The sequence below is a fragment of the Podarcis filfolensis genome, assembly GCF_964270895.1.
Source record: "Podarcis filfolensis genome assembly, chromosome: 2".
Lineage (NCBI taxonomy): Eukaryota > Metazoa > Chordata > Lepidosauria > Squamata > Lacertidae > Podarcis > Podarcis filfolensis.
In genome coordinates, this window is record NC_139605.1 from 123194988 (window position 1) to 123222660 (window position 27673).

The 27673-nt window shown below is 46.3% G+C and overlaps 2 protein-coding genes across 5 annotated transcripts in view; both read right to left on the reverse strand.

Moving 5' to 3' along the window:
• Nucleotides 1-1503: 1503 nt before the first annotated feature.
• Nucleotides 1504-12307, reverse strand: LOC310756105 (E3 ubiquitin-protein ligase TRIM58-like). 2 transcript variants are annotated; one of them, XM_083599775.1, is made up of 6 exons: nt 11371-12305; nt 9429-9524; nt 5534-5764; nt 5370-5392; nt 4856-4956; nt 1504-2749 (listed from the first exon to the last, which is right to left on the reverse strand). In XM_083599775.1, exons 1-6 carry the CDS (start codon nt 11887-11889, stop codon nt 2178-2180), a joined length of 1542 nt encoding a protein of 513 aa, XP_083455901.1. In that variant the 5' UTR covers nt 11890-12305; the 3' UTR covers nt 1504-2177. The 2 variants fall into 2 exon arrangements, with proteins under 2 accessions (XP_083455901.1, XP_083455902.1); XM_083599776.1 differs by lacking the exon at nt 5534-5764 and having other exon boundaries at nt 11371-12307.
• Nucleotides 12308-14119: 1812 nt separating this feature from the next.
• The window catches only part of RAPGEF3 (Rap guanine nucleotide exchange factor 3), a 54424-nt gene continuing 40870 nt past the window's right edge, over nt 14120-27673 (reverse strand). For all 3 annotated transcript variants that reach the window (XM_083599758.1, XM_083599757.1, XM_083599759.1), the window contains 13 exons: nt 26029-26068; nt 25045-25126; nt 24508-24654; nt 22633-22730; nt 22000-22125; nt 21558-21739; nt 20398-20488; nt 19687-19737; nt 18676-18763; nt 17808-17872; nt 17476-17530; nt 16001-16072; nt 14120-14610 (listed from right to left, as the gene is read on the reverse strand). In XM_083599758.1, the coding sequence (XP_083455884.1) occupies nt 14492-14610; nt 16001-16072; nt 17476-17530; nt 17808-17872; nt 18676-18763; nt 19687-19737; nt 20398-20488; nt 21558-21739; nt 22000-22125; nt 22633-22730; nt 24508-24654; nt 25045-25126; nt 26029-26068 (1216 nt within the window). In that variant the 3' untranslated portion in view covers nt 14120-14491. The remainder of the gene's footprint in view (nt 14611-16000; nt 16073-17475; nt 17531-17807; nt 17873-18675; nt 18764-19686; nt 19738-20397; nt 20489-21557; nt 21740-21999; nt 22126-22632; nt 22731-24507; nt 24655-25044; nt 25127-26028; nt 26069-27673) is intronic.

Sequence of the window (27673 nt, forward strand, 5' to 3'; positions counted from 1 at the left end):
GAACAGAAATCGCATGGCAGTGGCAGAGGGAGGCCCCATTAGTTAAAGTGGTGTCTCAGGTTAAGACCAGTTTGAGGTTAAGAATGGACCTCCGGAACAAATTAAGTACTTAACCTGAGGTACCACTGTAATGGCTAGGCTGAATTTAGCAGTCTGACTGTGTGGGCTAGGGGGAGAGATTAGACAAAGTCCAAAGCATACAGAGCCTCTTGTTTTCAGGACTTGGGCTAGTGGTTGTCCTCTCCCGCACCTTTTTTGGGATTTTCCAGAAGTTCCTGCTCTGAGTGTCATGTTGGTGAGAAATGACCATGAGAAAAATGATATTTGCCTGCCTGATGGCGTTTTTAAGAATTCCATTAAACCCTGTCAAGCTTCCCCCCAGCTCCAAGAAATGAATAACTGAGTTGCCTTCCTCATTTTGTGGCACGTGGGGCTATAAAACTGAGGTTTGCAGCAGATTTTTGCCTAGACAGCCTTAGCTGAAAAAGAGATAGTTCTGAATTCTAAACTGTTTCATTCTTACAACCAAAAATATTCCTTTTTAGGGTATATAACATAGTTTGTAAGAAGATCAAACCTATCCATCATTAAGGAAATCAGCCCTGAGTGCTCACTGGAAGGACAGATCGTGAAGTTGAGGCTCCAATACTTTGGCCACCTCATGAGAAGAGAAGACTCCCTGGAAAAGCCCCTGATGTTGGGAAAGATGGAGGACACAAGGAGAAGGGGACGACAGAGGATAAGATGGTTGGACAGTGTTCTCAAAGCTATGAACATGAGTCTGACCAAACTGCGGGAGGCAGTGGAAGACGGAAGTGCCTGGCGTGCTCTGGTCCAGGGGGTCACGAAGAGTCGGACACGACTAAACGACTAAACATCAACAAAACATGGTTTTAATGTATGGTTGATGTAATGTGATCTGATTGCATTTTAATATTGTTTTGTGAAACACCCAGACGACTTTGCTATTTAAACAGCTAAAGGAAAAAAATGAATGGCTCATTTTCTGAGGAGTATTTAATTACTGAATTATATCCTACCTTTTCTCCAAGGAGCTCCAGGTGGTGTCCATTGCCTAATTTAACCCCCCCCCCCAACCCTGCAAGGTAGGTCAGGCTGCGAGGCAGCAACTGGCCAAAGGGCACACAGGGGAGTTTCATGGCTGTGTGAGGATCAGGCCCTCTTAAAGTATTAGTTCAAAGTCCATTGTAAAGAGATGGTTCACCTTTATTTATCTGTAGAACACAAATCTTTCCTTGGGTTAGATTTAGCTATCCACAGTCGCCCTTTCAGTCCCTCCAGACCCTGCATGTGGCTGCCAACCTCTAGTGATGTCACCAAAGTTCATAATTACGGGGGTTCATAATTTGCCTCATCATGCTTGGATGTATTCAGATTGGAGGCATGCTCCCTTGGCATTAAATTCTTACTCCTTTTTTTGGGGGGGAGCCTGCAGAAGTTGTGTTTGCACTTTACTGAAATGGGGGGCGGCTTTTCCACGAATTTGAAATTCAGTATCATTTACTTTATTTTTATTTATTTAAAACATCTGTATACCACTTAATTGTTAACATTTCTAAGCACTGTACAGAGAAGCAATCCACAGAAAATGGGGCAATATAAACAATAAGTTTTAGCACCAAGTGAGCCTTAAAATGCTTGCTGGAATAAGAAAGTCTTAGTTTTGCATTTGAAGTTCAGCAAGGAACCCTGCTTAATCCCAGGTCTGGGGCTTTTTTCTTGAGCAATGAATCTGACTGTGGGGAATGGGAGCGAACTCTGCTGGATCAGATTAGAGAACTGTCTACCCAACTGCTTCCCACGAACCTCAACCCTTTATCCACCAGACCTACACATAGCAGATCACGTTGTGCTGCATCTGCAGGATTAGGAAAGCATTTTTATTCCACATGTGAAGAGATGTGGAGCAGAAAGGCACTTAATACAGCAAACAACATCAAAGGACTCAAGAAAGTGAGCCAAGCCACCTGCTTCAGGAAAGGCAACATCTAATTCTGGAAGAAAATTATTTCTGGGCCTTGTGTCTGGAAAATTAGGTGGATCTTTCCCAGACAAAAACTGCAGCTTCCAAATCTTCCTTGCTGGGCTGTATATCTAATACTTTGGCACATATAACTTTGTCTCTATCTCCTGGCAGTGAGTTCCACAGTTAGCACTCACTGGAGGGAAGAGTAAGGTTTCCCTGATGTCTTGCTGGATGCTGGTCGGATGATGAGGGGCGCATCGTTGAGCCCCCCTGCCCGGACCCCAGGGTAGAAGTACGGCCGGAGGGGTCCAGAGAAGGAGTCTGCAAAGGTAAAGATGTGCGACCCATTATCAGCATTATAGAAGGAAACCTCTCCAGCATCACAGTCCAGGAAGATGCCTATTGCCCCAGGCCTGGCTCTCAGAGCTAGTTCGGTGAGAGGGGAGGTGAGGGCTGCGTACTCATTGCCATTCCTCAGCCACACAGTCCAGAAGCCAGTTGCTGGGGAGGGAGTGAAGATTCCTTGGCGGCTCACAGATTCTCTGCACACTCCCAGGGTCCAGCTGGTCTTGCTCTCCACACACACTTCCCAGTAGTGTCTCCCAGTTGTGAACTGCTGACAACCCAACAGGCAAGTGCACGTCTCAAAGCGGGACAAGCTCTTGGGCAGGTCTTGCTTTTGATCCCCTACTTGCACACAGAGCAGGTTGTCAGAGAGGAGCAGGTAGGGATTCGCTGTGTCCGGGTCGAAGGTCACCGGTACTGCAGGCAGAAAGAGACATGTTCAGTCCTGATGTGATGTTACTGCACCAATACAGAACATGTGACATTATAGTAGGATGCTGAATTATAACTACCCTGCCAGGGATTCCCTGCTTGTTGTTCTGCCTGGGCTGACAGCAAAGTATAAAGGGGCCTTCTCAGTGGTGGCCTCCCTGGTTACAGAACTCCCTTCCAAATGGCATTATGATGTCCCCCACATTAGCCACATTCAGGTAACCTTTTTCATTTGCCCAGGCCTTTGGGGTGTAAATGGTATTTTTGGATGATTTTACAATGTTTGCTCTCTAATGTTGTTTTTATTCTGCTTTCATATCTGGTTCTGATGTAACTGATTACAAGTTTACTGCTGCGTATGTGATTTTGTATGGTTAGCTGCTTTGTGCTCCCATTGAGAGCAGGGGCAGAATAGACAGAGAAGGTAGACCAGGTCAGACTATTGGACACCTAGTCAGAGATTTTTTCCACTGGTGTTGGCTCTTTAAGGGATGCACAGCCTAAACAGATGCTACTAGACCACAGCTCCCATCAGCCCCAGCCAGCATCAGAGTGATGGCTGTTCTAGTCCAGGAGTAGCTGGAGGGCATTGCACTGGCTTCTCCTCCTCTAGGTTGTCAATCAGGCAAGGGTCTTTCCTTTCCCCTGCTGAGAATCCATTTACGTAACTCCAGATGTCAGGGACTGAAGCCAAGATCTTCTGCATGCAAAACCTGTGCTCTACTACCAAGTCATACATGATTCTCTCCCAAGTTTTGTGCATGTGTTTGTGCTTGGGGCTCCAACTTGAAGTGAAGAAGGTGCTCAGGCAAATGAGTACAAGAGCAACCGCGCTTCCTCCGGCTGCTGTTGCTTCCATATTGCCGTGCTGACTTGCCATAGCCAAGTTCACCTAACTCAGAGCTTTCCAAACTTTTCATGTTGGTGACACACTTTTTAGACATGCATCATCTCGTGACACAGTACTGTAATTCGGTTTTACTAGCAAACTGGAGGTTAAACTAACCCCTTTCCAGTCCCAGGAGGAGCGTAGGGAGCATTCGCGTGACACACATACAGACTGCAACAGACACACGAACATGTCGCAACACACAACTGAGTTAGCTCTGACCTAACTCAATAGAGCTGGTGGAGGGGCTGTCAATGAAGGATGAATGCTCATTGTCATATAACCAATCCAAAAGCAAATTGGAACAAATGATTAAAGCTGGGTATAGGCTGACCACTTGGTATGTTTTGTGCAAGCAGAATGAATGCTCAGTAAACAGGTTACCTGGAGAAGCCCAAATAAAATCAGCATCCTGTCTGTTGATAGACCTTTCTCTGGTCTTTTATTGCTTCAGAAGGCTACTTGCCATATCTGTCTATACATCACTCAAATCTGGAAGTAGCTTTTGGCTGCAAAGTACCCTACCTAGAAGGTCACTTTAATCATGATGGTAATAAGTCTTAGTCTGCCAAGTGTGTTCAGGAAATTTATTCACCTCTACCCAAGACAATTATGACAAGGGGCTTATGAATGGTAGATGGCAGAAGCACTGCTCATGGAACCACACCTTTACCCTGATACCAGTTTTGGTGTGACGCAGTTGGGTGAGCAGCCGACTGACTCCTGTTATTCCGGCAAGTGCTGAGCTGATGCATAGGCACATCAGGTTTGAAAGATGTGTTGCTGGCACTCAAAGTTGCAGTTGCTTGTGGTTCTTTATGGTTAGAAAGATCAAAGCAACTGGTGAGTCATTCTGAAAGGGGAAACGAGCTTTGGCTGCAGGCTTGAATGAAAAGCATATTTTATGGTTTTGTTTCAATAAACCCAGATGCAAGGAGGGAAGGGCCAGTACAGCTGAAGTAACAGTCATTCAAGAGTCCATAAGTCTTTAGCTGTCACCAGTCTCATCAGTAAATAGATTGGAGAAGCTCATTTTAATTTGTGATTAAAGCTTTAGTTGAGTAATCCCACCCAGTTGAAGTTCAGAGGCCCCCAAACTAAAAGCTACAAATTGTGTATGACAACCACATGCTGAGAAGAAACCTTTCTCTTTGCTGCCAAGCTCACATGACTAACACAGCTCTGCACCATTGCTCGCTTACCTGAGTATCTCTGGAGTGACTCCATCAGCCCAGGAACATCATATAAGTCCTGTAGATCCATTGAGATGGGCTGGGGTTCCTGCAGTGATACATCCTCACTCCTAAGGAGAACATGTCAGTAATTATCCCCCAAAGGCACCATTTTATGACCCCACAGTGTCATGAATGAGACCAAGTCACAATCCAATGCTCATATTCTTGGGAGTAAGCCCCAATTAACACAAGTCTTATTTCTAAGTAAGTGGGCTACAATATAAGTTATAGTTATAATGAGAAGAGAAGACTCCCTGGAAAAGACCCTGATGTTGGGAAAGATTGAGGGCACAAGAAGAAGGGGACAACAGAGGACGAGATGGTGGGACAGTGTTCTCGAAGCTACCAGCATGAGTTTGACCAAACTGAGGGAGGCAGTGGAAGACAGGAGTGCCTGGCATGCTCTGGTCCAGGGGGTCACGAAGAATCGGACACGACTAAATGACTAAACAACAACAACAATAAATTATAGGGTACTGACCTGGTCAAGGCTACCTTAACATCCTAGAGGAGAGAAAAGAGAAGCCTGTAAATGTTCAGGGACTAAAACTGACTTATGAACATTGCTTAAGAAATCCAGAAGTACCAGAACTGCGTCTGCTTTATCAAGGTCATGTTAGGAGATGCCATTCTGTAGAGTCTCACCTTCAGCAGGGAGGCAGCTGGCTGCTGGCATTTCTGCTCCATCTCTGAGATCAGATCCTGTAGTCGTGTGCACTGCCCAAGCAGGAAGGCCCAGTTCACCTGCAGCTTCTTCAGCGTCTCCTGCGCCTCATCCTGAAGCTGCCTCAAAAGCAGCTGCTCCTCTTCGGCCATTGCCTGGCGGCGTCTTTCGTACCCTGACACAATGAGCGCTCTGCGTTCCTCCACTTTCTCCTGCCAGGGACATACACAGAAAGCAGAACTGGCCATTGGATCAGACCAGAGAGAGACCCATCCAGTTCTGCATTCTCCTCCCACCTGCTCAACCAGATACCTGTGGGAAGCCCGTGCGAGAGCAAGAGCATTCTCCCACTCCTGTTCCCAGTGACTGCAGACAGACAAATCTGACAGTTTCAATTTCTCTGTCTCTTTCTCATTTTTCCAGTCCTAAACTCAGTTCTCCACATTTATGTATTAGTCTGTGATTATAAATGGTTTTTTTAAGGAAATTCATCAGTATTTTAGTGTACATTTCTACAAATGCATTTTTATCTATTAGTTCCATGAATACATACATTTTTAATGCGCATTCCCCCCTAACGTTTGTGCAGATTATTTAGTTGGAGAACTAAGTCACAAAATTAGGAGAATTATGAATTTCAAAGGTTAGCTGCATTGCAATTTCCATATACTTTCAAGAAGTGCAGATCGGGCAGGTGCACCAAACTGGGTTTCTTCCCCCATTCCTAGCATAGACTGGTATGCTTCCTCTGATACTGGAGCTAATATGGAGCCTGCGCTGAATATTATTCTTTAGCTAACTGTTTAAAAATAAGTCACCTGTCCCACCTAAAAGGGAAAAATTCATTAAATAACACATATATAATCCCATCCATATTCTTATTAAGGTCCACCAAACACCTAATAAAACTCCCCTGTCATATCTATGGCCTTGTGGTATGATCCTGGCTGATATTTAGGCTGGTAATAGTATTTCATGTCTTTTGTCTGTGCTATTTGGCTGGAAGATTATTGGTGTTTTGTAATTTCTGTGCATATTTATAGCTGGAGGAGAGAAAGTCTGTCCACTTTTTAATGAGGTTTTCTTATTCAGAACATCCCTCAAAATGGTTCTGTATGAAGAAGCAATTCCCTATTTAGTTCCCATGGCAACATATCGCCTGCGTTTGCTTGACAAAGAGATGTTCCAGGCCAGCTTTCTCCAGCCCCCTAACCTCATAAAAAACATATTGTATCTTGCGGTACCCCTTCATGGATCACTGCCTTGCCGTGGCAAAGGGGCCTGAATAACTCAGAGAAGCTATGAACTATGCCGAGCAGGGCACCCAAGATGGACAGGTCATAGTGGAGAGTTTTGACCAAACGTGATCCACCTGGAGCAGGAACCGGCAAGCCACTCCAGTATCCCTGCCAAGAAAACTCCATGGCAGAGGATGAGATGGTTGGATAGTGTTCTCGAAGCTACCAGCATGAGTTTGACCAAACTGTGGGAGGCAGTGGAAGACAGAAGTGCCTGGTGTGCTCTGGTCCAGGGGGTCACGAAGAGTCGGACACGACTAAACGACTAAACAAATCTTGTGGCACAAAGGTCAGTGCACCTGGCTGTTAACCAGAAGGTTGATGATTTGAGCCTACCAAGGGGTGACTGGACAGGATTTCTGCATTGCAGAGCATTCATTCGACTAGAGAATCCTTGAGGTCCCATCCAACTCTACTACGATTCAATGTTCACTTACATTCCAAGGCCTGAATATTAAACTGCTGTTAACAACAAAACTACAGAGGTCTATTCAAAAGCTGGAATTTCTAAACTTGCCCATACAAGTCGCTTACACTTTTCCTGTCCTGCATGGCTAAGGCATTTCCTACCTCTAATCCATTTGGTTATAGCAATGCAGTGTGGTTTTGTTTTTCAACATAAACAGTATTTCTCAGAGCTGACTTCTCAAACACCTTCTTTCGCCATGCAGTTGCATAACCACATTCCTCAGTGACTGAGAAAGCATAGGGCGGATCTGAGTAGGGTCTTTGTAAAAGTTACCTGAGCTGCTTAGAAGCTGTCCTCACCTTACAACGCCACTGCCATCACCCTGTGCTGATTCCTTGTACAACTTGGGTTACATACTGTATACTTGATCCAATGAGGGTCAAGTGCCTCTGAGGAAGTGCAGAGTACCTTCTCATTCCCCCTGAAGTAACCACAACCAGCTCCTCCTCACACACGCAGGACCAAAGGTGAAGATTCTCAGGAAGACTCTCAGCTCATTGTATTCTATTTTAGATAGAGAACTTTAGCAACAGATTGGCCAATTGTGGGTCTTTCCCAACCCCAGGAACAGAAGAGCTTCCTGCTGATTCACATTCCGGGTTGTGAAAGACACGGGGGGCAGGGAGAGAGAACGGGCAAACCCATGCACAGAAAATGATGCTTGTGCCCTTTACATCGTTCAGAAGCAGGAAACAATCATGGCACACACATCCATCACAGCTTTGTCACCTATAGTTAAAGCTGCAGCAAAACACAGAGAAAATTAAATAGTGGAGCTTTCCCCAGTACTTCTCTCCACATGCATGCCAGGGCCAGTAACAGAAAAACCAGCCCACAGGCAGTGGTCTAACCCAGCCACAGGATGACAGTAGAAGCCAAGGAGCTGCCACAAAGTCCTTCACATCTGGTGCTCGAGTAATGCAGAATGTTTCCTTGGTCCAGCCTGCCTAGCACTGACTGGCAGTGTCTCCCCAGAGCGAGCCTGTCCTAGGTGATGCTATCCATCCATATGTTGTTGGACGACAACTCTATTATCACCCACCATTGGTTATGCTGCCTGGGGCTGATGGGATTTGTAGTCCAACAACATTTGTATCACATTAGCTACCTCTGCTCTAGCGTTTCAGATGGGTGATTTCCCCAGCTGTGCTTGGAGATGCCAGGAGGCTTCTGTGTGTCAAATATTTGTTCTGCCACCGGGCTAAGTTTCCTTGAGGGAAAATCCCATGTTGACCCTTATTTTCATGATACAGGTGTCTGTAGCAGCACCAGTCTACCCGTTTTCCTGCATCCCACCTTGAGCCACAAAGCAAAAAAATCCCTGAAGAGCACAGATCTCTGTAATTCCAGGCTACTGAAAAATGCACTATGGATGCCTGGTCCATGTTGTGTCCATCACAAGTACAAGGAACTGGAATGCAGGTGGCACAAATGTATCAGCTGCTTTTTGAAGGTGCCACAAACACAAGTTTCCTTCGCCATTCATGAATGTTGAGCCATGTGGCATATTGACCCCACCAGCCACCCACAACATTGCTCTGACCTGCAAAAATCTGGATGAATTGAGGGATTTGATCTTTGCAAATTTCTGTTTAACAACCAACCCCTTTATTATTTGGACATGATAAACTACATCCTCCCCCCCCCCCAGGCTTGTGCACAGCTGCAAGGAAAAGATCAAAAGCCTGCACTTCTGATGAGCATTCTTTCTGATCCCTCAACCATGGCTAGTCTTAACTATGGTTTGTTGAAACAAGGCTGCTCTATAAGCCATGGTTTGAAATTGGCTTGTTTTAAGCAAACCGTACTTAAAGATCAGCTGCAGCTGGGCCACGTGGGGAAGGGGAATACATCAGCCTGAGACTCATTCACATTACAATAAGCAAGGCTATATCGTGATGTGTGAATGCAACCATGGCACATGAAGTAGCACAGATGCTTCAGCTGGGCAGGTTGTATTTTAAAATACCTTTTTGAGGAGAATTATGCTTTACTGTCCTGGATCGCCAGATGCTCACTGTTTCAAATAGTCTTGCTATTTCAACACCCAACAGACTAGCTGCTATGACTCCATGGCACCGCTTAATGAAGCTTTGATTAGGTACTTACCTTCCACTGAGCTGTTTTCTCTGCCTCTTGGGCTTCCAGTTTTGATGCTTCCCCCAGAACCTTCCTGAGAACATCCACAGCTTCCCTGAGCTTAATCTAGGGGAGGAAGCACAAACAACTGTGGTGGCTCTCAGGAGTTTCGCTCCAAGACACTACCCTTGGAAGGTAGCAATGTCTCTGGGGGACAACAAGTGTTCTGATAGAGCAGGAGCAGCCTATGGGCAGGGTGGGGCCTCCCCACCTGGACTACAGTATCCCCTAGGGAGGGGAGTCTTCAACTGCTGCTGCAGATAAAGCAAGAAGAATATACAAGAGGCAAAGCACTGAATGGGTGTGAAAGCCATTTTAACGAAGGGACTTAATAGAGTTGCCACCTTTCTTCTCCCCCCAGCCCTTCTCTGCTGAATTTAACAGCAACTGACAGCAATTAAGCAAGTGATTCTTTCCCTCTCTTGACTCTCCCTACCAGGAAAACTTCACTTGCTGAGTCTGGGCACAACAGATTGGAACAAACCGTGGAATAGACTCCCCCGAAAGGTGGTGGACTCTCATCCCTTAGAGGTTTTTAATCAGGGCTTGGATGGGCATCTCTCATGCATGACCTAGTTGAGATCCTGCATTGCATTGGGTTGGACTAGATGAACCTTGGGGGTCCCTTCCAACTGTACAATTCTGTGATTCTATGAAAGGAAAAGGGAGCAGGGAAAACTGGAAAAAGAGTGTGCTGGCAACTCTCATGCCCAAACTGACTCCCACCAGTCAAACCACAAGGTTTGTGGGAAGTTGCTGAAGGGCTGCATACCCAAAAATGCTGCAGTCAATTGCAGTATTCAATTCATAAAGGAACCCTTGTCTATGAGCTTGTTTAAAACAATGGTTTAAAACCACAGAAGCACTGGCTTGCTCATTCAGAGTATTATTTTAATGTCCTACAGAACCTGCCTTCCAGCTGGATGTTAAGCAAAAGAAGAAATTGGTTTGAGGTAGGAAGAAAAGCTATCAGATCTCCCTGGCTCCTGTGCTTAAATCCCAGGGGCTAGAGAAGGTCTTGTGTCTCACTTGTTTTTAAAAGGGTATGGCAAGGCAGGGGCTTGGTTAAAATTGGAGAGAGTGGAGGTGGCTTTCCATAAGGGCCTCTGCTTCCAGGCACCCCATAAGTCAAGCACAGGCCATGCAAGATTTAAGAAAAAACCCAGTCTATATTTTGTAATAGCCATAAGGTGGAGAGGTGTTGCGCAGACTCAAATTAGGCAAGTCCTTGACCATAACAAAAGAATCCCAGGTTGTAGCAAAACCTATTATTGCTATTATTACCAATTTTGGGGGGATCTTTGAGGTGGGGGGGTCAGAAAACTGAGTTTAGAGGGACACAACAAGCCCCCAAGTCTGTGTGTGTGCATTTGTGTGTGTCTACACCTACATTACAGGTATGTCAGGTGCTGAAGTTATTGTTTTTATGCCAAATAAAGACATTCCCATTTTACTCAGGTTTTTTATGGTTTTGATGAACAACTGTTGTGGCCTCTTCCTTTGCTCAGCTGTTTGTAGTTGTATTTCAAAAATACATTTTGGTTTTGGTGTTGTTGTTTTTACTTATGCATTGGATATATTTGTTCTCCCTCAGCCTGTGGCTGTGCACAAGCTATACCTTTAAAGCACATTCGGAGCACATCTTTTCTCTCAGAGAATTCTGGGCACTGTTGTTTCTAGCAACCCTTAACAAACTACAGTGCCCAGAACACCTTGGGGGGGGGGGGAATGTGCTCCAAATGTGCTTTAAAGGTATAGCATGTGCACAGCCCAGCAAAGCTCAGAATAGACCCCTAATACTCCCCACTACATTCATGACTGGTGCAGCAGACACATGGACAAAACAGAAGGTCTGCTTGCCCCAACTCATTTCTAGCTAAGCTCACGGTTATAAATCAAGACACAGGCTCACCTTGTAGTCATGAGCAGCCTCCTCAATGGGCAGGACCGTGTGCGCCCGATGCTCTCGGGATTTGTCACACACCAGGCAGATGGGCTCGCCGTCGTCTTGGCAGAAAAGCCGCAGCTTCTTGCCGTGCCTCTCGCACAAGGCCTCGCCGGGGCCTCTGCCTGGCCGCAGAGCCAGCCGCTCGATGCCCTCCACGATGTTGGCCAGCTGCTTGTTGGGCCGCGAGCTGCTCAGCAAGAAACCAGCCCGGCACTGCGGGCAGGGAGCCACCTGGGCCACAGACCCCGCTGCCCGCTCACAGTAGTTGGAGATGCAAGCCTGGCAGAAGTTGTGGCCACACTCAATGGTCACTGGGTCCCTGAGGTACTCCAAGCAGATGGAGCAGGACACCTCCTCCTGGAGCCTCTCCACAGGGTCTCCCACCGAGAAGGCCATGCCTGCCCAAGAAGCCTTCCTCAGTTCTTCCGGCGCTCTTCTGAAGCGAGGTCCAGAACTTTTGGCCGTGGTGGGTGTGGCCACCATAGGGAGGGAGATCTGGTTGACAATTTCCTCCTTGGAACCCCTCCATGGGTTTTTCTGCGGCTGGCAGTTTTCATTCCAGACTGCTCAAAAAAACACAACAGCCTCCGAAGTGGAGAAAAAACTGGGAACCAAGCCAAGAGATGACGCCACCACCGTGGAGGATCTCACAAACAAGGCCAAGGATCATGTGACCTTTGCTTGTCCTGCACTGTAATGGGCTGCAGGCATCTTTGAAAGAGATCCCACACAGTATTTCCACTGGGATATCTCCCTCTGCCTCTAGATTATTTGGAAGCAGTGCCAGCCAGTCTCCTCTATTCAGGGAGGAGCCTTTTTATGCTTTCCCACCACATCTTTGCAACAGTCCACACTGTAGATGGTTCTTGAGAAACACACCCACATTCTTCCTGCTGGTTTAGATTGCATTCACCCCCCAAAAAAATGCATAGAAACCCCCCGCTGCTGCCCTCTGCCACCCTCAAGCAGGGATTGGTTGTAGGTGGTGCGTGTCTGTCACTTATTCTGCTAGCAAACTCAGGTAAGGAGGGTTGACAAGAGGGGCCCAGTGTGAAACAAGAGCAGACTAAACAACATGTCTGGGAGAGTGCCAGTAGAAAATATTTTAAGACATCAACCTGAGGAAGACTGAGCATGCTCAGTGACTGCTGGAAAAGACACATGGAACATGACTTGGAAGGAATGGCATGCTGGAACCCTGAAGAGGAGCCCTCCTTTTGGGAGGAAGGAGTCATTGAAACATCAAGTTGCAGATGCCACGTGTCTGTGGCTGAGTACACAACACATTCAAAGTACATTCCCCACCACAAAGAATCCTGGAAATTGTAGTTTAACCCTCACAAAGCAACAGGTCCCAGCACCTTCAAAGAAACTACATTTCCCAGGATGCTTTAGAGGGTGCTCTGAGGGTATGGTGTGGATGCAGCCTCAGGGAACTAGGAAGCTGCAGACACAAAGAGGTAAAAGAAAAGCGGCTCTGCAGGCTGGCTGAAAAGACTGAAGAGGGTTGGGAGAGAAGCTCTGGCTCTTCCTCAGACCATCCCTAATGAAGTTTGCATGCTTCCCTCTTGCCACAGGATAACACGAGAGCAGGCCTTTCCTGCAGTGTCGTCCTGTCTATGCAGTGCTTTCCCCAGGGAAGCTGGTGTGGCACCTGCATCACATACTGTATTGTTATGAGTCTGTGGGTGCCAGACCACTCTTATCCCTGCATCCAGCTAGTCTTAAAAGCCAATCAAGCCAGGCTAGCTTCCTGGGTGAGGAGCCTCTAAGGGGGATGAAGGGGCTCCGTAGGAGACAGAAAGTGGGTGGGGTGGGGCCCTCCCTCAACTCACAGGTAGTGAGAAGGACATAAGCCAGAGTTGAGAGTTGAGATGGGGGGGGTATGCAACAATATTTTTGGTGCCAGGCAAAAATGTTTATTTTCATTCAGGCATTTGGCTGACTAAACCATCTGTGGCCTTTTAAATGTGTCAAATGGGAGGTTTTGTTAGTTTGTTTGTTGCTATTATGTATTTTGCTGTCCACACACGTCCCTCACATCCCTCTGGCACAGGGACTGAACGCAGTCCTCAGGGCCCTTCAATGTGGCCCTCTGAATTCTCCATAGGCCACACCCATCACAGGACCTGCTTCAAACCCCTTGTCTGGATAGAGAACGTAAAGGTGGTTGTACGTGTGTATAAAAACCAGTCTACTGTACAAAAGTAACATTTACCATTGTTCCTCTGCTTACTTTTGACCCTAGCCTGACCCACGACTGACAGGTGGCCTTCAGAAGGCTGTCCAGAAAAGAATGTGTCCTTTGTGAGGTTTGAATGCTGCTCCTGGCATCAGACTCTGAATGCACGGCCGATAGGCTGATATCCCAAGATCCTTTGCAACACTGCAAAGAAAGTTGCCACTGGCACATTTATGAAAATCAATATGTTCCCTGGGTGCAAGTAAGAAAATGCCGGGGTGTGTGAACCAGTTTCCTTGAATTTTGGTCCATTCATGTGTGCTAAGACAGTAGTAGGCCAAAGCATCATTGGAACGAGCTCTCAGAGACGGAGCACATTGGGATGGGGTCTCTATCCAACCTTAGAACCATGGCCCCTTAAACTTCTTTTGACACCTCGGCTACAGTGCTATAGTCAGTAGGAAGAACAAGGATAAAAGGTGGGAAAGCTATTCACAAAGTCACAGTCCACCAGAAATACACAAGCAAATCTTACTGTATGCCTTTTTAATAGAAAAAAAACCACATTTCCAATGAACACTGATAAGTGACATATGGGAGCTTTTGCTCCTTTCTCCATAAGGCAGCAACATGTGGTCCATAAAGCAGTCTTTCTTCAGATCAGGAACCTTGCAGCCTATAAAGCATCATCGGTAGCAGCTGACATGTCCTTTCTCTGGCCTGGACATTGCTGGCACCTACATCCTGATTGCAGAACAGAGAGCAAGGGAACCACCAAGAGAATGAAGAGCTCTCCCATCTGCTTGGTATCTCCTCATCTTGAAAGTAGGGCTAACTCAGTAGTCCTTTGCCCAGGTCAGACAATATGCACATCCTGGGTCCTAGCCTCAGCTTCTGGCAGCATCAGGATTCGAGGTCTCGTGAGAGCCGCAAAAGTTCCTTCTGGCTGTCGATCACTCTCAGGTGCTGGGTGTAGGCCCAGGTAGCAGCAGGGCTTCGTGTGCTAAGAGATTGCTCTGAACCTGAAAGAAAAAGATCCCAATATCAAGGTAGGATTTTGAAAGAATTCATAGATCATTTTAGGGACATAGATTTTAACAAGGTAAAATTCAGAATCTTGCGAGTGACAGAGATTTCTAATTGCTGGGGGGGGGCAGGGGGTTCAGTGATTTGTATGGCTTCTTAATGCTCCCCATTGTTAGAAATTAAAATCTTCAAAACTAAAAATAAGTTTTATTTGGATCATTTCCTTACCTGGAATCTTACCTAACCCATTCCTTAGTTTGGAGAGATCCTTTTGTAGTTGGATTGGGTCCTTGAGACATGGGGACTGAGGGTTATGACAGCTTATTCTGCAAAGTACATGTTTGATGAGGGGATATTGAATGTAGCTCTGCGCACATCACACAGGAAATGAACTATTCAGGATGGTATCCTGAATTGTTCAGGCACCTGTCATATTATCCAGGGTGGTGAACATCTAATCAAACTGCACAATCAGGAGTGTGAAAAAGCCAATCAAATTGTAGACTCCAAAGGGAGACTGAGATGGGCTGGGAAATTGCAGATGTGTAAGGAAGTGTAAATGTAAGGCACAGAAATACTACATCTATGTAGCATTCATATAGGAAATGGCTTGTGGCTGCCCCACAATTGAAATATTGGGGTTGTGGCTAGGCAGCTTAATGAATACATCAGGCCAGCAAAGAAGGGGTAGTGAAAAAGCAAATTCCACCTAAGAGATTATTATGAAAGGGACTAAATAGAAAAATGGATGGTGTCACAATGTCTTCATTAATAACTATCCCTTTACAGCAAAATATTGCGATCTCAGTTTAATGGAAAGAAAAGAGGACAAAAATTGGAAAAACTAGTAATCTCTCTCTCTCTCTCTCTCTCTCTCTCTCTCTCTCACTCACACACACACACACACACACACACTCTCAAACTTCAGGCAAGCAATAAAATGGGCAAAACCTGCAAAAAAAAAGGAAGTTTTCTATTTAGAGCTAGGAGATTCCTTATGCCAAGTCCATCTAGCCCACTACTGTCCACACTGACTGGCAGCAGACTCAGACAGGAGTCTTTTCCAAGCTCTACCGAGATGGAACCTGGGACCTTTTGCATGAGCTCTTGCAATTTATAAAAGGCATCCCCTGGAAGTTCTAACAGTGCTGTGACTGTTACTGAACCTGGGTTTTGTAGCCCTCTTGCCTCCCCCAAACCCCACCACCACTAATGTTTATTTTTTTGGGGGGGGAACCACAAGACTATACCGAAACACCAGAGAGTAATGATTTCGACGGTGTTGTGTGCCTTCTCCATAAAAAGTGTGTGAACAAAGGAGGGCAGAATCAGAGAAAAGGGGTTGGTGTGGAAGCACTCTGTGTACAAAACCCCTCCCTTGCTTACAGGTAGAGGCACGCAGTGCCCGGGCTTCTTCCAGGAGGTGCTGAGGACGACTCCGCAAAGGGGAGAGTGGAACTGGAGTGGGGAAGAAGAGGAGAAGGGTTAAAAAAAAGTCTGCTTTAAAATCCGTTTTGCTTATTATCATTTAATTTTTTGTCATCCTTTCAGTCTGTTTGATCTATGACTCACCTGCCTGCCTTTGGCTAGTGGCATTATTTCAATACTAGAGCCCTCACAACATTTCAATTCAATTTCATGGCCTCTCCCCTTCCCTTCCCTCCCCTCCCCACCCCTACTTTTTCTGTCTTCTGACCTGTATCAACCCTGAAATAAACCCCCAATAAGCCCCAAGACCTTAGAATTATATAATCATAGAATTGTAGAGTTGGAAGGAACCCCAAGAGTCACCTAATCCAACCTGTCCAGGTGAGCTGGAAAGTTTAATCAATTCTGAAAAGAATTCAACTTAGCGCAAAAGAAGCAGTAGGGCACAATGGTTTGCCTCTGAAAGAGGAGGCCATTCTTGCTGCTCCAACACTTGTATCTGTTTAAATGCATTGACCTGAGGGTCCACCCTGAGGGATGGAGGAGGAACTTGCTTGGTCCACTTTATGCAGAAGACCAGCCCAATTTGACGGTCCAAAACTTTTGGGTTGGAATGCAATGTTTCAAGATTTTGCAATGCAGCATCAGTGCACAAAAATATCTGTCTTGTGAGTCCTGGAAGACCTGTCTGCAGCCTTTTCCCACCTGGCCTGGGAGGGCAAGACCCTGACTGACTCCAGCTACAAAAGCCGAGGCTCCTGAAACCATATTGGCTGTGGGTCCTGGAAGTTCTTCTCCCTCCATTGCTGGCGTTTCCCCACCTGGCTTGGGAGGGAGGGGTCCTGACAGACTGACTGACTGACTGCTGTGGTCTTGTTTAGGCTGTTTCATTGGGGTTTTTCATTGCTATTGGTTTTTGTATCTTTAGTTTTAGATCTTATTAGGATTTATGTAGAAATTGTTTCAATACTTTTTGATGTATTTCCTTTATTGTTTGGGACTTTTGCTATGTTTGTAATGCTGTTAATCTTGTCATGTTGCCTGCTGTCTTGAGCATGGTTTTTAACAATGGAAAGCTGGCATACAAATAAAGTGATGATGATGATGATTAAATGAAGATAAGAATGTGCATTTTATGGAAAAGCCCACTGAAGAGTATCAAAAACTATGTATTTGGAGAGAAATGCATACAGTGCTGTGCATGATAATGTGTATAACAATACTGCATACAATATAAATGCAAACCCTTCTTTTAAAAAATCCACACAAAATAAGACAGGGCAGACCTATGATTGTGCGCCAGTAAAAATGGCATGGGATGAGGTTAGGCTGATCTGTCCATCCAGCTCCCATTCTGGAATGTTAGGTGCACTTTGCTTCCACTTATCCCTACTGACACCCGTCTTGTGCCCCTGCTCCCCTGCCCCACTCACGGTTGGGGTGGCTCCGACAACGATGCACGAGACGCACTGCCTTGGCCATCATGCGCTGCGTGGAACAGACAGGTTTAATGTTAGGCTCAATCGTTTCATCCTCATCTCACCCCTAAGTGAGTTATTTGTAGACAAAGAGGACAAGAGGACAAGAGAGCATGTTCAAAGTGCCCTTATGCACAACTGAAATTTCTCAACACCTAAAAGGGAACTGTAGCTTCTTCTCTCCAGCAGGGGAATGATAACTTTCTCTAACTGATATAGGCTCCTCCTGCCATTACCATGCCACAGTAAGACTACCCCGGTTTCCCCAGCCATGGCTCTCCACTCACCAGCTTCTCAAAGTTGACAAGATTCTCCACCAATGTGCAGTTACCCTCATGGATGAATGTCAGGTCTGCGAAGGAAGAGGAAGATCTGAGTCTGTTCATCACACAGTAGCCCAGGCACCGGGCTGCCCACAAGATTGAAGGGGCCCGGCACACACGTGACGTCAAACATGTGCCCCCAACATCACGCAGGCTGGTGCATTCTTCCACTAGCTGCAGGTAGGTCTGATGGGGCCTGATGGGCCACGGAATATTGAAATGGGGGGCCTTCCCCCCCTCCAATGGTGCCCCTGCACAGTATGTACAGACAATGAAGTTCAGCAGATGAGCTGATGGGCTTATATATTTAGTATATTCTGCCTTTCTTCCATGATGGAACTCAAGGTGACATACATGGGACTATCATGCAGTCTCCCATCCAGGCACTTACCAGATCTTCCCAACTTCAACAGGCTGGATGCATCATGTGCCCTCAAGCCATGCCCTGAATCTAGTCTCATGCCCCACCTTTGCAAAGTAATGCAACGAGCAGGAGCAGAAGTCCTCCCAAGGCAGCAAAGGTTATCAGAGGACACCTCCACATTACCCAACACATTCATTCAGGAGAGGAGCTCAGTAAGTACTGTTACTGAGACAGGCTTGAAAACACAAAGCTTGCTTCTGACCATGTGTGAGAATCCCCTGAGCCAGATGGGATGGCAAGCCTGAGTTCCCATGGCCAGACCCCAGTCTTACATGCTTTTTCTTAATTATTTCAAATTTTATATGTTTTGTGAGTTTAGATCCCTAAGGTCTCAAGATACAAAGAGCATTTATGCATGCAAACCAACAGCCAAGGTAAATTTAGTAAGCAGCATGCAGCTTATTATACCTTTAAGCAGGAGGGGCATAAAGGGAATCAAGGGGGGAGTCAGTTTCGCCATGGCCAGCCTATAGACCCGGTGATTCCAAGAAGGGTCCTGGAAAGAAGGAAGAAAGATTAGCGTTGGGACTGTTTGCAACTGCGTGTGCATTAGGCGCATGGCGCCTCACCCCACAGCTATGCTTTAATGGTGTTCCTTTGCTTGTCCAGGACAGTAGAGTCTAGTTCTCACCAACAGCAGATTAAGTTAGTAGGTCTGTTTCTGGACTATACCATTTCAGGTGAAGGCTTAGAAGACAGCATGCTTCCCTGCCCCCGCCCCCGCCCCCCCCCAAAAAAGAGAGACCTATGCACACAGAACTCTTCTCCCAGATTTGTGGCACTGGAGCATATAGTTATGTGAGTCCCCAGCTGCATCCACATTAAGGGGTGGTTTCAACTAACCCAGTGTGTTGGCTGATGCCTGTGCAAGGACCCCCACTAGCTTAAAGGGCTTTCCACCACCTCCCCCCATGCCCTCTGTGCCACCCACCACCAGTCAGGAGAACCCCCAGAACAGCACACAGGGAACAGAGAGGGGAAATTGTTCCATTTTGTAAGCAGAAAAAAGACCTAGAATAAACAAGAATGGACTTTTCATCCCTTCTCCAAAGAGCCTGACTTTTGCTAAAGGTAGAAGGACAACTGGGCACCAGCTTGAAGGGCTGGTTGGTATCCTTCTTGGGATTCTTTTGGGAAGCCTGTCTCCTGCTGATGAGCCAACTGCCACAGAGGAGCCCCAAGGGAGAAATCTGGGCTCACATCCACATCTCAGCCATAGACTTTATATGGCAACTGTGCAGAGCACTCATTCAGCCCCAGTTCCCCATCTGTGAAATGGGAAGAGCAGCAATTTAGCTTGCAGACTGAACACAGTAAAGAATAGCAAAGCACTTTGCACATGGGGAATGGTGCAGAGATGAGAGAGACACAGTGACAAGGCTCCAGCACCGTCCAAAGATAAACAGGACCACCACTCACCAGCATGCGCTCCATGGTGCCGAACAACTTTCGCGTCTTGTGTGGGAGCTTCTGTGGAGAGGAGAGAGACAGAGGCAGGAGGGTGTTCAGAAATGGCCAACAAATTCACAAGTTCACGCATGCACCGTTTGTACTTTGATTAGAAGGGATTTGCATGGGGGAAAACAGAATTGACACATCCAATGCCACAGATAAAACTTTAGTATTTTCCTGCAATATCTCAAACAGAATACATACAGTTAATCTGTGCAAGTGATGTGCTATCAGGCTAGGAGATACAGGCAATACCCAGGCAAGTGTGATGTGACCATGATGAGGCCGGGCTCCTTCTCACATAATCACATTCCCTCTTTCAACAGCTGTTTTGCAGCCCTGCCTTCACTTCAGCCTTCATCTGCATCCCCCAAAAGGAATGCTAGATCCATGGTGGCACCTTACAAAATGGTGGCAAGGACTGGCAATTGAAAAGGCAGCAAATCACTTCTCACTGTTGCTGCTGTTATGGCCTTTCTCAACCTGGTGCTTTCCAAATGTTTTGGATAACAACTCCCACCAGCTTCATCAGCCTTGTTGTCAATGGTCAGGGGCGATGGGAATTGTGGTCCAAAACGTCTGAAGTGTACCAGGTTGAAGAAGGCTGGTATATGAGCAGTTTCAAAGCATGCATGGTTAGTTCAGTTGGCTTCCCTTCCCTCTGTGGCAGAAATGTACCTCCCAGGTCCTAGAGAGGCGGCTGATGGTGGAATGGCTCAGGCCAAACATCACTGCAAAGAAAGAGTTCAGGTTCTTTTGGTCCTTCAGGCTGAAAACAAAGACACAAGAGGCACTCAGCTCAAAGCGGAAGAGAGTGTGATCCCCCAGATGCTTCTCACGTGAAAGCCAGGACAGGCTTTACTGCTCCCACAGTGCTTAAAGCCATGGTCTCACCTAGAAAAAGGAGATGACCTACATATATGAGTGGCCAGAAGCTAGTTCAAGCCTACAGGTAGATCTTTGGATCAGTAGATCAGCAAGGATTTCCGCTTTCCAATAGTTTAACAATAGTGATAACATTAAGACCTCTTTCTCACATACCCTTTCAATATATTTGACTGTGTCAGGATCTGGCTCTGGTTTCGCTATTTTTCATTCTTGTGACTTTACCCCAGCCTGGTGTCATATTGTGGTAAAGGGTGGCTCAGAAATCTTTTTCAAAAATCAATGAAATAAGGCTGCTGAAACCCAGAGATCTTGGGAGAAAATCAGGAATGGCATTTTCCAAAGGTGACAACTCTATGGGGCCATGGTACCTCCCCCCCCCCCGCAATAAAATATTTAGGGGGGCAGCCCCCCAATGTTTATGCCAGTTGCTGCCTTCCTCCCTCCTTTCCTCCCTCTCTCCAAACTGAGCACTGCCCTCTTTCCCAGCTTGTCTCCTGGCTTTTGGTGCCATTTCCAGGTGTGTCTATGCCAGGGCAGCTGGGGAGAGGCAGGGCTGTAAGAGAGGTGAGTGGGTGATGGGTGGGAGACAGGTGAGCAAGAAGAAACTTCTTGCACGCAGGTGGGGAGTGAGAGGCAAGTGCCTGTGCCCATCTGCGCATGGCTGAGGAAGGTGCACTCTGCAGAAGTACTGGGAGGTGCCCATATAAGTGCCCATGTTTTGTTCAAGTTGGCACCCATGGCATTTTCAGAGAACAGAGTCTAAAGGTTACCGAGAACAAATTTCTGGGCCAAGCATGTCTGTCTCACAAATAACTTATTCCCCTGAGCCACTATTTTGCTCTCAGCTCAGGACCTTGGGGTTCTAGTGAAAACAAAACACAGCCTCAAATTTGCAAGCCTGAAGCCTGCTCATTCCTGGCTAACTGCTTTCCTTTCAGCCAAACTCTTACTGTGCGGCCAGCTTGATGAATTTTCGGAGCAGCTGGGCTCTCTTGATAACATCAGGACAGAGGCAGAGCTCGGTGGTGACCCAGAACTGCAGCTCATTGAAACGGCACAGAAAGCGCTCCAGGTTTGCCGTGGTTGCATTGGGAAACTTCTGTGGTCCAAATATGTAGTAGATCAGCTCCACCTTAAAAAACACAACAGCCAGGAGAGTCTCCGCTGAATCCAACCTTAAAAATACAATGCTTTGGCTCAGCTCCACTTGAAGACATGCAACCCACTCTCCTCCACCTTAGACATGCAGGGCAGCTGTCAAAATCTCTGCACAATGCCACGGCCATGAGGGTGAGGAATGGCAAGTTGCAGTGTGTGCACAGCAAGATCTCCTCAGTCCCAGGGTCTGGTGCCTCACTACAACAGACTTCATCTGGGAACAAATCTCCTTACTTGATGGATGCTTTTGAAGAGGTTCCAGTCATGCTCAGTGAACTGGTTGGCCAGGTCCTTGGAGCTGATGAAATCCAGGTTTTCTGAAGAACCCGCCGTGGGGCCTTGCTGCTCAGGGTGAGGGGTCTGTGCAAATGGGAGGAGAAATCAGTGAAAGCCACTCTGCAGGGGCACCTGTGTGCATGCAGGCGCCTTGCCATGGACACCCCAAAGCCACAACTGAGCTGCAGAATTGGTCACCTTATGGATGTTGCTGCCTTGATCCCACCTTCACAAATAGATTCAACATCTGTGCTACAAGCCTAAGCCATTTTTAAACTGCCTCCATTGTGCGTTCCCCATAAAGGCTTCTGGAGGCTTTCATGCTGTCAAGGGAATGCCCAAACTCCTCTGCATCAAGGGGGGTGAGCTTGCAACCTGCAATTTGGCCTATAAGGCATTCCTCCAAAACTGTGCCCAACTGTGGATAGGCTGGTGTGTTTATTTATTTATTTAATTTGTATACCACCCTTCATCCAAAGATCCCAGGGTGGTTCACACAAGCAAAAATACAAAATACACTTGTGTCCAGGGGGTTGAGCCAGAGAATCAAAGTGAGAGCTTTGCGAGAATCTGCAGGGAAAACACACTCACCAAGCTGTGAAGCTCCTGGACAGTGGCAGCAAAGAGTCTCTCGTTCAGCCCCAGGGATGTAAACACACCAAAGGCCTCCAAGGGCAAGACCTCTTTATCTGCCAGAAAGAAAGAACAAGAGACATGGCAGTGCCCCAAATTGCCACAAGGGAGCAGTATTGCTCAAGGTACCCTTATTGCCAAGCCTAACTGACAAATCTAGGTGTGAGCAGAAGAGAAAACAAACATACATGTATACATACATACATACATACATACATACATACATACCCTGCCCATCTGGCTGGGTTTTCCCAGCCACTGTGGGGGGCTCGCAACACAATATTAAAAACACAATAAAACATCAAACATTAAAAACTTCCCTAAACAGTTTATTGGTCCTGAGCCATTACGAGTAAACCTCAGAGTGATTTGTAGCATATCAGCCATGAGTTCCAACTCCCAATTCAACAATGGCAACAACAAAACACCTAAACTGATGCAGAAAGCTAACCAGGGGTGGGCTTTGCATGGCAGGACTATTAGCTCAGCTTATTCCTGGCACTGCAAAGAAATTCCAAGGCTCAGAATGTAGTCAGAAGCACCCTGTTCTTCAATTCCAGCTACATGTCTTTTGCACCTGGCTCTGGCTGGTTGATCTTGGGGTTCTAGTAAAAAAGCAATCAATAACCCTGAAATCAGTCCACGAGGGGAGGCCAGTCACTAAGGCAAGACAGGGCAGTTTTCTGCAACCTCAAATCCAAAGCTAGACCACAGCAGTCCTGTGCCCCGTAGAGTCACATTCATAAAATTCCTATCATTCAGTACTTCCCTGGAGTCTTTTCTCTCCAAGTATAAGCAGAACTTAAAAGAGGTACAGAAATTAATCATGTCTGGAGGGATACACACACACACACACACACACACACACACACACACACAAAAAAAAAAAAAAAAACTCCCTATGGTGTGGGCTGGCAAGGTGTGTCATTTTAGGAGGTGAAGCTTAATTTTTGCAAATTTCTTCAGTGAGGGATCTTAAAAACATGTTTTTGGGTGTGACGGATTCAAATATGCTATTATTTTTGTGATTGGTAAGTCTACGTTTGATGAAAAAGCACATAGGCTGTTTTCAGAAAAGCAAAGAATTTTAAATTTCACCTTCTGAAAATATCAGGTAATGCTAAGTGATAACAATAATAAATAAATAATATTAATATATAATATAACTACAAGTAGTTGGCAATCATTTTTAATGATTTCTAGGCAATTTCACACACATTTTACTTAGCAGGTCAAACTAAATTATGTTAATTTAACCAAAATATCTTGAATGCCCAAGTCACGTTACAAGTTCTTAGCCCTCTTCATTTTGGGAATTTGAAAGCTGAAAAATTCAGCATGCCCTCCCAGCGGGCTGGCTGGTTCTTTGCCTGCTCATTTAAACAGGGCTCTTTCCCCATCTCTGGTGCTTCTGGAAAAGGTGAGAAGGTGGTGAAGTGGAGACAGCCAATCAGCCCAGACCAGCAACAGGTAAGCACTACAAACACAGGGGCAGCAGCTCGGAATGGGGGCAGCAGCCCTCCACAATCTGCAGCCTGAATCAGCTGCCTCACCCTGCCTAATGACAGAGCTGGCCCCTTCTATGCACACAGTTCTGCTCTAAGCCTGAATAACCACTTTCTTCACAGTTCAACATGGGACACAAAGCACCTCTGGATTGAACACAGCAAGACGAAACAGGTTACGTCTGTTTCATCCTTGAGAAGGGCTGCTGAAATCATGCACATTGTGGGGGCTGCAAGTGGATCCATATCACCTGCATCACCATGCAGTACTGGGCTGCCACCAGAGACCATGTATGTTCTCAGAGGGAATCATGATAGGCTCACTCACCTCCCACGGAATTGATCTTGACCAGGACCCATTCTTTGCTCCAGCCAGGACAGTCTGCCAGGGATGTGAGCACTTCCTGGACTGAAGCATTCACCCGAAGCACCGTCGTGAGGCAGGAGTAGTCTGGTCTGTATATGTCATACGGGACTATATAGGAGAAGCGGGGAAAGAGACAAAAAAGGAGGGGACCTTAGCACAGCAGCTTTAATGCAGGAACTAAAGCTCTGTACACTTTGCTCACAGAAGCTTTCAAGTTCAATCATCAGTAATGCCAATTATAGCAGGACTGCATCACCTATGTGGACATATGTGATGAAGGGCAGAATATAAACTTAATAAATAAAAATAAAATAAATCCAGCCAATTAGAACTCTCCAGCCATGTTACTGTAGCCACCTTGGGGGCTGGATATGCGTACCTCCCATGTTGGCTGGGGCATCCTGGCATTCTGAGAATTGTCCAGATGCAAGGTCAAAGCAAAGGGCAGGCTGGCTTGGCAAGCGAGTGAGCGAGTGAGAGGAAGCAATGCTAAGTTACCTTTGTCCTGGGCTCGGATAGTGTAGCTGCTGTTCAGAAAGGGTTCCTCCTGGCTGGCAAACCAGTCCACTGCACTTCGCACCTGGGTGAGACGGAAAGACAGAAGGATGCAAGAAGGTGCAATGGGATTCTCTTCCACCCAGAGGCATCTTCAGGCCCAGGCCTGTAAATAAGGCTAAAACCTACCAGCAATAACCTGGAGAGTAGGAAATCTTTTTCCGTCAGAGAGTCGCTTGCCCTGAATGAGCAATGCTTGAAGGGAGGGGCACATTCCCTGGTGAAGGGGGCAGAATCAAAAGTGGGCAGCACATGGGATGTGGCGCTTGCCTTTGTACAGGAGGCTGCATTCCAGCCACAGAACAGCCAGAGGTCTCTGCCCTCTCCGTCTTGGCAAGATGCCTTGGTGAAGAAATTTGGGGTTATCTGTGCTTGCCTCAAATATACACAGAGATGTGATGAACTGTCACTCCTTGGGTGTGGCACATGCTTACCAACTACGGAGCTAGCCCAAACCTTGAGGGTGAAGCAAACAGGCCCCATCTGATGGCTACATAGAGACCAGAATCCTTCTGACATGCAAGGCTGTGATTTTTGGATCTTGCTTTTTATTCTGCTGGGCAAATGAGATGGCTCCATCCTAGATTTTATTTTCACATTTCTAGACCTCATTATTTTGAGAAATACATAACCAAGCAAGTTGCCTAAAACTGAAAAGAGGAGAGTTTTGGATAATTCCTCTGCTCCTGCCGCTGGTGCCATGGAATGGAATAACAGGATTCTTGTCTGTCCACTGTCTTTTCTTGAGTGTCGCCTAACTTGAGTTCTGCTTTATTTCTGACAAAAATATTTCAAATTAGTGGAGGGGAGGGAGCCGCCTTTTCAAATGAAAATAATTAAGCATGTTCGTCTGCTGTGCGTTGTTTGCAGCTGCAGCTCCCTTTAGCGAAGAACTGTTGATTCTCTGGCAAAGGACTTGTACTTTACCTGAAGCTTCGGAGATGCACAGTTGCTGCCATTTTCTAACCTGTCCAAAGAGGAAAGAGGGACCCCGTCACCATTAATGTTTATTCTAGGTTTGGAAACCCTGGCGAGATGTATAAGATCAGATGAAGGAATAAAAGGTATAATGGCAGCTGGGTGCAAAGCATGTAAACTGAAAGCATTTGCGGATGACCTTGTGATAACAGTTGAAGACCCGATGGTAAGTATACCAAGGGTCTTAGATAGAATTTCTGAGTTTGGCCAAGTAGCAGGTTTTAAGTTAAATAAAAACAAAATGAAAATGTTGGTAAAAAATGTGACAGAACAATACAAAAAAGATTTACAACAAAAAACAGAACTGTTAATTTAAAAAATGTAAAATATTTAGGGGTATGGTTGATGACAAATACAGTGGTACCTCGGGATGCGAACGGGATCCGTTCCAGAGCCCCATTCACATCCCGAACGAAACGCAAGACGCGACGGCACGATGGCGTGATGGCATGTCTGCGCGTGCATGGGTCGCGAGCGGTGAAACCCGGAAGTAACGCACTCCATTACTTCCGGGTTGCCACGGAGCGCAACTTGAACGCACTCAACCCGAAGCACATTCAACATTCAAAAATAACACTGTAAACAATTTAAAACATTGGCAGGATTTTAAAAACACTTGCAATGTAACAAGAACTATGGTAACAGCTGAGTTTTAAGGAAATATGGAGAACATTATACGATGCAGTTGGAAAAGAATAACTATGGAACCCATGAGGGGGGAGGGAAATCTAGGGATTCAGAGAATCCTATTTGTACATGTGAATGCAAACGTTAAATGTAAAATTGAATAATTTTTTTTAAAAAAACAACAACAAAGAGGGAATATTATCAGATCTCAACAGCTATTCATGTTGGCTCAGCTCTTGCAGACTGCATTTGCAGGAAGTGCAAGAAACAGACTCTGTAGCAAAGCAGCAACCGCTCAATTACAGCAATGAAAGAGACCAGTAAGATATTGAGGCCCCCCAGGTGCAACCAAACATCAGACCTCTCCCACCCATTTAAAGTAACTCACCTAGTGTAGAGAAGGAATGACCGTGGGGCGGGGTGGGGGTTAAGGAACACATTTTGTCCATATTTTATCTGACCTTGCTTCTCCCCTTCACCTCTCAGAACAAAAGACACCTGCTGGGTCAGACCAAAGGCTCATCTAGTCCAGCCTCCTGTTCTCTAAGTGGCCACACAGATGCTGCTGAGAAGCCCACAAGCAGGACTCGAACACAATACGCCTCTCTCCTGCTTCTTGTTCCCAGAGACTGGCACTGAGTTGTACTGGAGGTCAAACATAGCCATCGTTGTGATTAGTAGACCTCTCCCCACACCGAGATGGAAGGGCAAAGTGTCTGCAGAAGTGAGCCTCTCAGAAGGTCAGAGTTCCCTTCAGATGTGTTCGTGTCATCACAGAGTCTTCCGAAACCACCATCAATCACCTGATGGGGTCAGCACCTACCAGGTAAGAAGAGCTCTTACAGACCAACTTTGGTCTGATTGACTGAGTAGCTGCACATCTGAAGGCTGCTCTAACATGCTTCCTAAATCAGGAAATAAGGTAACCCTACAATCATCCACATGTGTATTTTGATATATCATAACA